The sequence below is a fragment of the Abrus precatorius genome, unplaced genomic scaffold (assembly GCF_003935025.1).
Source record: "Abrus precatorius isolate BTA unplaced genomic scaffold, Abrus_2018 Scaffold3, whole genome shotgun sequence".
NCBI classification, from domain to species: domain Eukaryota; kingdom Viridiplantae; phylum Streptophyta; class Magnoliopsida; order Fabales; family Fabaceae; genus Abrus; species Abrus precatorius.
In genome coordinates, this window is record NW_020874373.1 from 7707982 (window position 1) to 7722159 (window position 14178).

Here is a 14178-nt window from a genome sequence, read left to right on the forward strand (position 1 = left end):
TAGAGTTTTTATATGGCCAATTTTGCAGGATTTTTACAATATAAAAAAGGGTTGCTTGGATACCCAGTGTTTGACACCTTATGGAGACACACTAGATGGGTCTTTGCATTTTTTAGGGTTTAAGTGGCATAAAAAGAATATATATAAATATATTGACATATATATAAATTTATATTATAAGTGTTTAAAATAGATGTTTAAATAACAGAAGTCTTACTCTAATTTATGAGTTGATTGCACCGCATGCAAACTTCGTTGACATTATATGTCGAATGTTATTAGGCAACTTAAAAAGAGAGGAGTGCAATTATTTCGATTCTTATTGGTTTCTTAAAGTATAACGCAGCCAATGTCTATATTTACGAAAAACATTAATTTCCGGTGCTTTAAAACAGTATCAAATCTCAATGCACATAAGTATATATGCAAAGCATAATTTTATGAATAAATTCTTCTGTTCCAATTTAAAATTTTAAAGCTCATCACCACTCAACGGCGACTTTGATGTGTTTTATGAATATAATATTTGCTAAGCTTCTCTAGAAGAATTAAATTCGCGTTTCTATCATTGAAAACTTTAAATTGGAAATAGCGACCTTTGCTTTGAACGTTTTCAATGGCGAAAATGATGAATAGGCCATGCTTTGTGTAGCGTTAATTTTAATTAGAATTCAAAACTGTCTTTTTATATTTTGAATTACATAAAACACATATAAAAAGTTATTTATAATTTAAGCAGTCATATTTTTAATGGTTTAAATAATCGAACATTAAAGAATAATTGTACGTGTTATTTTGAAGCATTGAGAAACATTCTCAACAAAGGGTAATTAAAGAAAGAAGCCATGAACCACGAACCCTCCATATATAGTCACGTATAAATAAACAGGAAGGACCCAGCTCCAGTTTATACATAGGTTCTTTTCTTCTCAATCGCTGAAATAGGATAGTTTGAAGTTTCCACCGTTGGTCCCTTTGTTACGTACGTTAAAGGAAGCCCCCATCCATGAAGCATCTTGAAAAGAACAAAAAGGAGGTAGAGAAAAAGTGGAAGCCAGAGAGCATCGCTCCCTCACCGCGTCGGCAAGCAAAGTGAATAGCAAGACAAACACGGATAGTAGATGGAAGCTATGAGCTGTAATAATTATTGTGCTACAACTATCAATACCAAAAATATATTTTTCGGTGGTTTAATGAAAGTAATGAATATAAAATTTTAAGTTTTTATTATACATTATCACTAATATTAAACGCAACAATATATTTACGATGAAATGTAATTTCCTGCTTTGTTTGGTTTGAAAAGAAAAAAAAAAGAGATAACGATTAATTTTTTTTATTTGATTGAAAGCAAAATGGAAAGAAACAAGAAAAACAAGTGGACGATGGTGATGATATATTATAAATGTTTAAAATAACATGGAAAATCCTAGCAGATATTCTTTAACACATTTGTAGTAAGATATCTTTTATTATTAGTTAAATTTTATTTAAAACTACAAAAAATATTTGTTTTACTTTTTATTTTTAAATTTGTAATAAATTTTAATATAATAAGAAGTGTGTTGAATAAAGTATTAGAGACATACTTTTGTTGAGAATTGTAAGAAGCGGTACGGACTAGAAGTAAAAGAATTGTAAAGTGAGACAGAAATAACATAGACGGGAGGGTCCAAATGAGCCAAAGGGATACCAACCTTACTTTGTGAGCTTGTGTCAGCTGGAGGTTCCTAGCGAATCAGATGCATTCCCTCTTTTATCTTTCATGTTCTTTGCTTCAACCAGTCATGTCTTGCACGCACGGTCTAATCAGAATCAAAAATTTCCTTTTTGTATGTTTGAACAAGGGACAAGTTGAAATTTTTTCACATTTTCTTCTGCCTTCTTCACCTTACGGGACTGGATGGGAGCTAATGATCTATAAATAACATATATAGCGCCAACCATATACCTGTGCGTTCATTATTATCCTCCCCTTCGCTTTTTTTTTCAACCTGTCTTCACCATTTGAACAGTTCCCAATCCAAGAGCCATGGCTAACCCACCCCAAGTTCGTCCATGGTTCCGTTTAGCCTCCATTCGCTCTACCCCCGCCCCCGCCCCCGCCCCGGCCTCTGCTCCTGCTCCTGCCCCTGCCCCAGCCCCAGCTCCAGAAGCACGTCATATTCTGCCCCTACCCGCATTTAGAACTGCTTCAGCACCATCCTCACCACAGACTCGACCAACTCAACCTCCTCAAGAAAAGAATGGCACTTCAACTTCACCTTCATCTCAACCTCACAAAGTGTCCACTTCACTACCAACTTCTCCAATTCAAAAGTCAGCAGTTACATCTTCCCCTACTCGCAAACCACCACCAACTACTGCTACTGCTTCCTCCCCGGAGAAAAGTTCCCACGCGCCAAGTCCCACCCATTCTCCAAAAACAATCAAACAAGCCGATCGAAGCCCAATGCACTCGCCCAACAAGAAGCCCACCGCTCCTCCACCCTCTCCCCTGACCCTTCCACCTTCCCAGTTCAAGGCCGAGCCCAATATACCTGAACAGGCCGAGCCCAAAACCGTGCTAGTTCAGAAGACCGTCGAAATGCCCAAGCCCTGGCACAACGGCGCTGGCGAATTGCATAAGAATCACGATAATGCTCATCATGAAAAACGCGTCATTGGGAAGGAGAAAGGTGTTCACAGAAAGGTTTCGGATTCTGAGGAATCTGGCATGAGAGTTATAACGATTGCAGGGGAAAACAGAGGAGCTTACATGGAACTAACCCAATCCCCAAAGAAACACGAACCCAAGCATCTTCACAAGAAAGGAAACCCGAACACCAATGTCGATGGCGGTGAATCAGAGAGTTCCAACGTGGAGGAAGGGAATGTAAAAAAGAAGGATATTAAGAATCAGAAAGGTAAAACACCGCCTTCGTTTCCAATGGCTGCGTACATGAACAGCAATGTGCAATGTGTAAACAACTCCCTCTTGTACAACACTTCTTGCTCCCACCATGACCCTGGAGTGCGCCTCTCTCTTGCAAAGAAACCATTCGGTGAAGGTTACCATTTGAAGGAACACGATCAAGGCCACAACACTTGATTCCAAAATAGTGTGTGAATTGGAGTTAGCTGTTTTGTGTTTGTGGTATATATGGCGACAAAAATAATTAAAAAAAAAAAAGATTGAGTGGTCAACTTGAGGCATGGCATGAATTCTAATTCTTGTGCTTCACTTTTTCGGTGGAGCCAAGTTGAAGATTCTCCACTGCCTTCGGTGCAAAATAAATAAATATATATATATATATATATATATATATATATATATGTGGTAATAATTATGGCTTTATCGGACACTTATTAGTTTTTGAATGAAAGAGATTCTGAATCCGTAGTCATTTAGGAGAGGGTGCGGATTGTGTATCATTGGTAATGCTTTGTTCCGTCCTGTCTTGTAATAAATTTGTATCTCCAGTAATCTTCTTTTCAAACATTTGTTTGGGTAAAAACTCTACTATGTTCACTTCATCTACTTGTATTGATTCTTCACTTTCATTCTCAGCATGTTATTTCATTCTCTTTTTCTAAATTTAATCTCCCATTATTGAAACATTTTAAAGCGATTTAATTCAAGGCCAAATAGTTTTAAAGGCTGATAGCCTGATATTAATTTTTTCTTTTCATATAACCACCCTTTGAATCATGTTTTCTTCTCATTAACATATATAACAACAAAGTACATAATAGAAAATAAGTTTTATTTTTTATTTTATTTTTTCAACAAAGATGTCAACTGTATCATAGATTGTTTTTTTGTTTGATTTTTTTATTGCTTTAAATAGATAAGGTTTGAATTCAACTAGGTCAGCAAGGAGCCAAAGCCCAAGGGCTATATCATTGGCTACAGGACTCAGCTGTCACCCGAGGGCTACAGTAGATCTATACTACGTATTGTTAGGGCTTTAGCCATAATGTTTCGGCCTAAGCCCAACATTATTAATTTGGGCCAATAATAAGTTGTGGCCTAACTATTAATGTTCGAGGCTCAATTTTAAAAATGCAAATTGTTTCCATTTTTAAAGGAACGAATGAATTTCAAGACCAAAAAAGAAAAAAGAATCAAATGAATTCGGCAAAAATTGTGGATAAAATCGTATCTGAATTGGAAGATAAACAATGACAGAGTTGAAAGGAGTTTTTTCAGCTTATGATCAAGTAGTTTTGTGTTTTTCTTACTAAAGTCTTAAAATTTTTATATTCAATTTAAATTTTTTATTTAATTTATATTTATTGATCAATAAAATAATAAATTATAATTTATTATATATAAATTAAATATAAATTTTTTAATTTACATCAGATCTTTTTCTATATATATCATAACATCGAAATATAACTTTTGCGATTATAAAAATAAAAATGCATTTCATGCACATTGAGGGATAATGCAAACAGAACAGCACGACAGTAACTAGTGTGGTATAGCATTTGACGTAGACAAGTCTTCCACACTTTTTGTATTATATAATATCATTGATGTATAGGTGATAATACTATCGATAAATAATATTAATAATAATGATAATAGTAATATTCATAATGATAGATAATAATAATTATAGTGATAACGATAATTATTTTATAATGATGAAATGCGCAAGACGAAAAGATTATCTCTTAATATCAAAAGATCTAATGCACAGAACATTTTTCCTCCACACGTGCATATCATGCATACAGAAACTGCCCAGTATATTATATATATATATATATATATATATATATATATATATATAGAGAGAGAGAGAGAGAGAGAGAGAGACCAACGCGTGGAGCGCATGGCTTGGATATAATAGTTCTGTTCAATTAATGATATAGAGAAGAGAAAGGACATGACAGTGAAGAGGCAGAAACAGCAAATGCTAGAAGGCAACAAAATAGACAATAAATAAATAAGCAGTTTCCAAGCTTTCAGTTCACGTAAAAATTATTTTATCTATTTAAGTACTAGTATATATTTCACTTAAATAAGGTATTATTTTTAAAATATAAATTAAAGAAAAACACGAATAAAAACTTAAAACTATTAAAAAACATATCATAAAATATAAAAATTATAAATAGAAATTACAAAAAACAAGTATTTTTTTTAAATTAGTTTAAATTTGGAAAAAGAAATCATTCATACTATTTTTAAAGAAAGAGTAAATTGAGATATTTTAGAAAGAGTATATTTTTATTTATTATATTAGAACTAATTGCTTAAAATTCGTCATTTATATGAAATAAGTATCAAACTTACAAATATAGTATCTCTAATATTTAATTATTTAAATAAATATCTTATACATATATTTATCCTTATATTTTTAAAAAAATGATTTTAATCCAACAGTTCAATGAAAATTAGACATGTAAAATTTTTTAATGAAATCAAGTAAACAGTAAATATAAAAAAATACAAAAATATACAATATTTATTTAAAAAGAGTAAAACTTAAAAAAAACTAAAGTAAAAGAATAAAAAATATATTTAAACTAATAAATTTTGATTAATTTAATTATTATTTATTATTATATTGGATAAAATAAATGAGTATTATTTAATATTTCATCATTTGATTTATTTTTGATTAAAAATTCAATGAAGAAATTGTTAATCCCATCCAATGTATATAATTTAGTTTTTTTTTTTGGTTACGTAATATAGTTTAGTATTTGACTGATAGATGCATATTATGAATTTAGATAAATTAATAATAATAAGAAAAATGTTGGAACAGCATAGTTCGGATCCGATGTATAAATTATTTGTGAGATTGTAGTGCTGTGCGCATCTCCAACGTAAGAATTTTCCTGCAATTATTTCCATTCTTTTGTGTATTTTTTCCATCCTCTCGCACCAACTATTTCGTTATACTATTGAGCTTTCTTTTCCCTTTTCTCCCTTCTTCTGAATAATCTGGGAGTTGGTATTCTTCATTTTTGTTGCAGAGGCATCGATGGCTTCAAACTACAAAACTTTTACTTTTGAGGAGGTGGCTAAGCACAACCACAAAAAGGATTGCTGGATTATTGTCAATGCAAAGGTCTTTCTTATTATTGTCTTGCTTCTTGATCTCTTTTCCATTCGTTGATCAGTTTCAGTTTCTGGGATGAACATGATGTGTGCTGAATGCTTTGTCAATTACATGTGAAGTAGGCTGAGAAATTATAAATGAGGGTGGAACTTGTAACAGTTATGGGGTACAAGAGCTTGTTAATCTCCAATAGAGTATATTAATCTTATCAAGTTTTACTGCTATTCCATAGTTACTAAAATTTTCCCTTTTTTTTAAGTGGAATAACAAAAAGAGGTGATTATTGAATTGTGTAGTGCACAGCGAACGATGTCTGTAACATTATGAGTACTTAAGTATTATGTATTGTAACAAACACAGACACGTCAAGTTATTTTATTCATTCTTTAATTAAAGAGATACAAAATCTGGACATGGAAGGATCCCATCTATGAAATCAACATCATGACAAGAAGCTCTTGATGGGTTAGTCATGATATCCTCACTGTTTTCTTCTATAAGAATCTCCCTGGTAGTTGGCAGTTGGCAGTTGGCACCCTTTCAATAGCTTGGTTAAACTCGGTATATAATTGGTTCAGCAACTAACCCGTATCCACTAACGGATTAGAACTGGAATCTGAATAATCGTCACTTTCATCCAGATAATTCCGAATGATGTCATCTTATTTGATAATGATGTATATAATGAGTTCTGACTGATCGTATTTCCTGTGAATTCTACATCATCTTTATTCTTAGAGAGAAATATGAATTCATTAATGATTAGGCTAGGGAACTTTTGGAGCTGCTAATGATGTTATGCATATACGGTTGTGCCAATGCCATCACAGAGTACATTGGAGAAAGAAATTTCTGATTGTGAATTGACTGGCCAATAAAAGAATTATGCTTTTTAATTTTATTATTCCTCGTTAAACTATATCGGACAATAGGACAGGATGCATGCTATATATAAAAATGTCACGTTTCAGTGCAAAGCACTGAAGAGGTCTACAAGCAAGAAACTTATAAAATGGAATGAGATACTTACTCTTAGCTTCTTTCTAGAGGTCAAATATGCGCTAGAGCTTCAAATTAAATTTTAGCACTAACTTTTATGACTAGTAGGTCCATCAAATTATTACACTTAAATGCATTCCATTGTGGCAGGTGTATGATGTCACCCCATTTTTGGACGAGCATCCAGGAGGTGATGAAGCATTATTGTCGGCAGCTGGTAATGAATTTCTCCTCTGTTGGCTGGTTCATATTAGTAATCTGCAAGTAAAAAACTATGATAATGGACTAAGAATCTCAATCTTGACTTTTTACAGAGAAGGATGCCACTGTTGATTTTGAAGACGTGGGCCACAGTGATTCTGCAGTAGAAATGATGCAGAGTTACTTTGTTGGGGAGGTTGACACGTCCACTCTTCCATCCGAAGTTAAGCATACTCCGGCGCCACCTACCCAAGCACATGGTGTTGGCAATCAATCTTCTGGGTTTGTTGTAAAGATCTTGCAATTCCTGTTGCCATTGTTGATATTGGGCGTTGCATTCGCTCTGCAGTACTATGGGAAAAGAAGCAAGGTAGAACCTCATGAAAGCCAAACCTGAGGTAGAGGCAGAGTTTCAGTTGGTTTGTTAATCCATTGCCTCTTGATGCGTTATGCTAGCTTTTCCTTTTAGACAATTGATTTAATCTTATATTTGAATTTTTGGAATGGAAAACGGATTTCATTAATAAATCTAGTGATTTATCTTTTCTGGACTCATCAAGTTTATGTCGTGCGAGTTCTCACTTCTCTGAGCTATCTCGGCCTGCATATGATATTCAGATTATACTAATCGAGCTGGGCCTTTTTCTTAGCCTTGTTTAGTTGGGCTTGGTCAATCCAGCCCAAGTTGGACATTGGATAAAATAGGCACAAGCTGGAGAAATTGGCAGGCCTAACGGGCTTATTCGTTAAGGATGGTCCATTTTGGCCTGTAGTCAATGTAGACTCTTAAAGTTATGTTCAAATGGGCGGGTCCAAAATCACGCCTCTAAATTTGTCAGGGTGTTCTTTTAACACCACCTTCCCGAATTATATTTGGGAAAGTAGCCTTCAGAATTTACTTTTGGAATCCACTAATACATTTTGGACTTTTATTTACGAAAAAAGGGGTAGTGTAGTTAGAAAAAAGGGTGGTGCAAAACGAGAAAATCATTTACCAGTTGTATACCATTCTTAATCGGTGATGTCTTTACTTAGGAAGCACGGGTATAAATTAACGTGGATATGACACGGTATTTACATGTAGATATGAGAAATCTTAACATTATAATCCATCAAGATTAAGATTCAACGTCTACGAATGTAATTTCAATAATATTTTACAAGTTAATTTAAGTTATTTAGATACAAATAAATAATTTTTTTATTGTTAATTTTGGAACTGATCTTGTCTTGGTTGAAAGCAATTAAAGGATATTAACTACAAAAAATTGAAAAGTATTAGCTATGTATTGCCACAACAAAAATGCTAATAATATATTATATCAGACACATTTTTTTTAACATAATATTATCATTATTAATTTTTAAAAATATATATAAAAATAAATATTGACTTTTGAAAGAGTTAACAGATCACAATTAATGTATTTAAAGAAGTATGTTGTTAATATTGTTTATTGTCTTAGTCATCTAATACTAAAGTCGTTTGTCCATTTTGAAGTACGTATATTTTCTCTTCATATTGTCGTGAGCTAAGGCCATCTCTAACGCAGTACTCTGTCCCGTTGCATATCTCAGGTTACAGAAAATCTATAATCATGTGCTGCTACTGTTTCTTGTACGTGGAAAATATCTTAGCCAAAATCCCAGGATCCATTTATATTTCATTATATCTTTGATGAGAAACATTTTAAGGTTGTCGATGCTCTAATATGATAATAATTTCTTCAAAGGAAGGATTTTTTTTTTCTGAGCACTCAATAGGATGTGATAGCCATCGCTAAATATTTATATTATGAGGGGAGAAAAAAGAGGAAAATATTGAATAGGTCCCAATCGCCCATAATCTAAGTCATAAACAAACTAAAATATTTTTTTTTAATCGTAATTGGGGTTGAGTTATGAATTATTTACCGTTAGATTTGGATTTTCTCAATTTATTATTGATTCTGCTCTAAAAATAATATTAATAACATATTCTAAATTAATGACTTTTAAAGATTATTTTAATTATTTCAAAAATAAACCAATCACATAAAACATATAAGTTTTAGTTAAAAAAGTGTGACTAACATTCTTCAGCCTAAATTTCATAGCTCCCTGACAACCTTATTCTCAAGCACAGTATCCCTACCCTGTTGGTTTACGCAACACTGAGTTGTGTTAAGCTTAATTGGAAACAATAGCTACCAAGAATGCAACCAATTACTGCTGTAATAGTAGAGCTTCGGCCGTTTACTCATTCTTTTTATGTTAAAGGTAGGATTCTCTATGCTGACTCCGAAAATTGGAGATGCTGAGTACAGAGAGGAACTAGGACATCGAACAACATATATGCAATGATGTGCACACATTTCCTTGGGCCTTATTTGGTTGTTCAGTTTCATTCAGGAGCAGAAGTCCCACAATTGATAATCACCGGTTGATTGGCCCAAGCGAAACATGGCCCAATCTTGTGGTGATGTGAAAGAAGCATCAGCATGCTCAGCCAAGTTAAGAAGGGCAGGTTCTGTTGACGGGCCTGGCTTTACCTCTTGTTTACAACTCTGAGTTTGCTCTAGTGGCTGATGATTCAGCTTTTGCAACTGTTGAAAAACATTACTACCATAATTAATAAGCCTCTAAAATACATGAATGAAATGAATATATCGTAAGAACCTGACCTGTATCAGCAAGGCCTGATGCTCTTTCTGGAGAGCATCAAAGTGTGAAGACAAGGTGTTGTACTTGGCTCGGAGTATGGTGTAGTCTCGCTGAAGCTGCTTTGACTTCCATCGAGCTCTCTTATTCTGAAACCATATGGCAACTTGTCTTGGTTGCAACCCAAGCTCTCTTGCCAGCTCCAATTTCTTGGTAGATTCCAGCCTTGAGTCTGTCTCGAACATAGATTCCAGCGATTTGACTTGTTCGTCGCTGAACTTTATCTTGTTTTTGCTCCTCTTCTTTCTCGTGGCAGCTGAAGGATGAGTCACCGATGAACGAGAATATTCCATATGATTCTTCTTGGGAGTGAGTGGCTGGTGTGCATGAATTGAATAATGTATGTATTGGCTTTATGGGAATTCCTATCGTGACTCATCTTCCCTATTGATGCTGCTTTATATCCAAAACTCAAATGTACTTTCTCAACGTTACTTTCATTTATGGCTATCTGATAAACTCTGCGCCGTAAAATTACATTTCCGTTTTGAAAAAAATTCATTCATTGTGAGTGTTAAAAATTGAAAGGCGGTTAATTTTAATAAAAAAAAAATTGTTTTGCAATGAGATAAGTTCAGAGGGACACGAATCCGTCGGCAGTCACTTCAAACGAATGAAATGATACCAGAAAAGGGGGGGTCAAAACGTAGTTCCCCCGATGCGTCGTCCAAAACTCTGACGGCGTGGTGGTACATTCAAAGCATGATCAAATTGTACGCAACACGTGGCATTATTACAGTCAAAACTCCAACGTCGTACCTTATTCAGATTCTGATATTTTTGGGACACAAAAGTTGTTCGGTACAAGTGTCCATCCCATTTCCGTTTAGACTGCTCGTTGTTCCTAGCACGTAACTTCTTGTTCCCCTTGGGAATTTTGTTAGGTTTTAGCGTGGATTTTAATGCTATGTCTAGACGACAGGCACAAAATTAAATATAAAAATAGTAAAATGATAAGAGAAGGTAAAAAATAAATATTTGAAAAAAAAAAATAAAATTAAGAAATCAAAATATTCCTTCATTTATGCGAATTAATAAAATAAGTAAATTATATTAAAAATAATTTATAACAACTATAGGAAAATAAATGAATTGAGTGCATATAGGGATGAGATGAGAGTTGACCATTGTTTTATTTTTCCTTGCAGTAGGACAAGTCAGGTTTCAATTTGATACCATACAAGAATGTTTCGCGCTGTTAAATACTAGGGGTTTATTGTTTCATTTTGCTATACATTTAACTTTTGCTAATATAAAAGTTGGAAAACAAGAGTAGGTTTAATTCAAATCTTGCATTGCCTGTTCCTTTTCATCGCGTTATCAATCAACATTTACGTTAATATCACATATTTGTTCCTCCGCCATTACTGACCATCTCAATAGTTATCAGTTTATTTTGCTATTTTTGCCGACGACGAGGCTCTTGAACGTGTTTAATAACTCCATCCGAACACCAAATTATTGAGGTTCATTTTTTTGGTCAGCACCAAATTATTGAGTTTGAAATTTAAGAACTAACAATGTTTGAAACTTGACTTCAAAGCCACTGTCTTTTGGGTCGTGGTATTCAGAGCCATAAACCACACAACGTAGAGCGGCCATTATGCTTTGGGCCCAAATCAGAAACCAGGATACGGGTCGTAGACGGAGGGCCCAGCACCGATACTGCAATGAATGAATGACAATAATAATGAAAAGATTTTAAATATATATATATATATATATATGTATATTATCATAAATTATACTCAATATTTTAACTTCACCGGAATTATACTAAAATTTAAATTCAATTGAAAAATGCTTCATCTTCCTCTCTTATTTTCTAGTTAACATTCCACTCAGCATGGTAAAAGTTTTCATAAAAGAAAGATAAAGTATTATTCAACATTAAATTAGTTATTATTATTTTGTCAAACTAATACTTGTAAATATTTAACTTATTTGAAAATTATAATTTGTAATGAATTAAATCGATAAAGTTATTATAACTATGTAAATGTTTAAAATATCAGTGTATTTTAGCTATATCCTAAAAATGTACTATATGAATACAATATATGTAGTGTTGATTTTAAGATCAACGAAGAGCAATAATTTAATCACAAGCAGTCCCACTTGGGATTGAGTTGGAGCTCTGATTCCAAGCCACGCTTGATAGAATTAAATGGTCGACCTGATTTGATTTTACCATGGGCTAATCAAAGTGTCCCACCTCACCTCAATTCCCCCATTTCCTTTCCCCGTTTGTGACGCTCCACGCCGCCATATTATTCCAATTACCTTTTCCACGTTGGTGCGTTCCCAGTTGATTCCTCTCCAACCCATTTCTCTCAATAAAAACCCTCCCAACACACTTGCATTCCATTCACCCATACTTACTCTCTCCACATACCAACCTCACTCCCTCCAAACTTGTCATTTTGACATGTTGGGCAAAAGCTCTAAACAAATTGCGGTCACATATCATCACGGAAGAGAAGTTGTGACCAAAGATATACCCAAAGGGTGTTTGGCAATCAAGGTGGGTCAAGGCGAAGAACAACAGAGAATTACTGTACCCGTGAATTACCTCAACCACCCACTCTTTGCTCAGCTTCTTAAGGAGGCTGAGGAAGAGTATGGTTTTGCTCAGCAGGGAACCATAATCATCCCTTGTCAAGTGGCCCAGTTTAAGAACGTTCAACACTTGATCGATAGGGAGAGGTCCCTTCACCACCACCACCTCGTGGGTTGCTTCAGAGCTTGATCTCAACAACATATATGTATATTTCGTTAGTTTCTCTCTTCTTCCATATCTAGGTTCTGTCATGAACTGCTGTTTCATACATGTATATAAAGCTAGAAAATTTTGAATAGAAAGTTTGTAGCCTGTGCATTGTGACTCGTTTCGCAATAATTTTGTGTTCGTTCTAATTAAAATGTAAATCCTCATGGTTTTTGGTTTTGTTAACAGCACTTTTTAGGTTCATTTTAAATAATGAAAGGTGAATTTTTTTAATCAAAAATATGATAAGTATTTGTTTCATAAAAACATTACTTTAATCGCTTAATTAAAGTTATTTCTTATGAATGATGCCAATAAAACCATTACTTCTATAAATTCTTGTATGTTTTTTTCTTTCCTTTGTTTCTGGAAACAAGATGGATCGAGATACTGACTCAACTTGCTACGAAAAGGCATGTGGCCCACGAATGCAAAATATCTTAGGCTTGATAAAGAGCCTCTTTGCTTCGTAGTGGGGAAGGCTGCAATTCATATTATACCATACCAGAGACAGCTGTATTTTAAATTTTTTACGAAAATCAAAACAAACCAATTGAATGTGAAAGTCAAAATCGATTTTAGCCGCATCACAAACACATTGAAAAACTTGAGAAAAGGTACACAGTGAAGTTCAGCAATTAACTACATGTTTGGGAGGAATTTCAGTGGGAGGAAATGATATATTTTTTAATTTTAAATTTAAAAATATATTATTTATGATGATAAATATAGGATAAATATATTTAATTTATGTTAATATATTAATTTATATTTTTTTATTAAAAGTATTAATTTCAAAATATATTATTTAAAATATAAAATTTATCTTTTTTCTTCTCCTTTTTAAAGCTTTCTTTCCAAACAATTCTTTGGAGTATTTTTAAAACATATAACTGAAGAAATAATTGTATCATCTTTTTACATTTCATATTCATTTAATATGTATAAATTATATTTTTTTTAAATATATAGAATTTATTTGTACAAGTAATTTTTTAACACAATTTTCCTTTTTTCTGTATTAATAACTTTACTATTTTGTTCATATCAATTTTTATGGTTGATTTTAAATATTTAAAAATATTATTTATAATTAATTCTTATATTTTTAATAGAATACTCCTTGGATGAGGCTTTTAAAAGAAAAAAATTATTTAAAAATTAATTTAAAAGAATGATAATAAAATATTGAATTTTATTTTTTTATCAAATAAATTATTGAATTAAAATTTAGTTAAAAGTAACATTAAGAAAACTTAAAATAGTGCACTAAATTTGTCCAAATTTCAAAGTTCCATTTCAATTGTGTCCAGACAACAGTGGCGCAATTTACAAAGTGGGAGAATAATGAGGGAGCAGTAAAATTTAGGATCGGCCCGACGAAGAATAAGCGTACTAGATTATAAGTGGCAAGAATAAAACAAAAATTGTGGATCGATGTTT

General features: G+C 33.0%; 4 protein-coding genes across 4 annotated transcripts; 3 read left to right on the top strand and 1 right to left on the bottom strand.

Annotated features, from left to right (window-relative positions):
* The first annotated feature begins 1955 nt into the window (after positions 1–1955).
* LOC113861896 (putative uncharacterized protein DDB_G0290521) lies at positions 1956–3273 on the top strand. Its single transcript, XM_027494998.1, has one exon. The coding sequence runs from the start codon at positions 2033–2035 to the stop codon at positions 3089–3091; it is 1059 nt and encodes a 352-aa protein (XP_027350799.1). The 5' UTR covers positions 1956–2032; the 3' UTR covers positions 3092–3273.
* Positions 3274–5828: 2555 nt separating this feature from the next.
* LOC113862091 (cytochrome b5-like) lies at positions 5829–7665 on the top strand. Its single transcript, XM_027495236.1, has 4 exons — positions 5829–5832; positions 5983–6077; positions 7218–7284; positions 7382–7665. Exons 2-4 carry the CDS (start codon positions 5991–5993, stop codon positions 7663–7665), a joined length of 438 nt encoding a protein of 145 aa, XP_027351037.1. The 5' UTR covers positions 5829–5832; positions 5983–5990.
* Positions 7666–9285: 1620 nt separating this feature from the next.
* On the bottom strand, positions 9286–10335 carry LOC113863716 (homeobox-leucine zipper protein ATHB-7-like). Its single transcript, XM_027497393.1, has 2 exons — positions 9932–10335; positions 9286–9853 (listed from the first exon to the last, which is right to left on the bottom strand). Exons 1-2 carry the CDS (start codon positions 10259–10261, stop codon positions 9656–9658), a joined length of 528 nt encoding a protein of 175 aa, XP_027353194.1. The 5' UTR covers positions 10262–10335; the 3' UTR covers positions 9286–9655.
* A 1867-nt stretch (positions 10336–12202) lies between these two features.
* On the top strand, positions 12203–12766 carry LOC113863418 (auxin-responsive protein SAUR32-like). Its single transcript, XM_027496988.1, has one exon. The coding sequence runs from the start codon at positions 12397–12399 to the stop codon at positions 12715–12717; it is 321 nt and encodes a 106-aa protein (XP_027352789.1). The 5' UTR covers positions 12203–12396; the 3' UTR covers positions 12718–12766.
* The last annotated feature ends 1412 nt before the right edge of the window (positions 12767–14178 follow it).

Bases quoted from the DNA above. Each gene is read 5' to 3' on its own strand.
- LOC113861896 (XM_027494998.1), top strand. From the start codon at position 2,033: ATGGCTAACCCACCCCAAGTTCGTCCATGGTTCCGTTTAGCCTCCATT.
- LOC113862091 (XM_027495236.1), top strand. From the start codon at position 5,991: ATGGCTTCAAACTACAAAACTTTTACTTTTGAGGAGGTGGCTAAGCAC. The intron at 6,078-7,217 runs GTCTTTCTTATT...CCATTGTGGCAG, and splicing joins GGATTATTGTCAATGCAAAG to GTGTATGATGTCACCCCATT. The intron at 7,285-7,381 runs GTAATGAATTTC...GACTTTTTACAG, and splicing joins AGCATTATTGTCGGCAGCTG to AGAAGGATGCCACTGTTGAT.
- LOC113863716 (XM_027497393.1), bottom strand. From the start codon at position 10,261: ATGGAATATTCTCGTTCATCGGTGACTCATCCTTCAGCTGCCACGAGA. The intron at 9,854-9,931 runs GTCAGGTTCTTA...GTTTTTCAACAG, and splicing joins ATCAGGCCTTGCTGATACAG to TTGCAAAAGCTGAATCATCA.
- LOC113863418 (XM_027496988.1), top strand. From the start codon at position 12,397: ATGTTGGGCAAAAGCTCTAAACAAATTGCGGTCACATATCATCACGGA.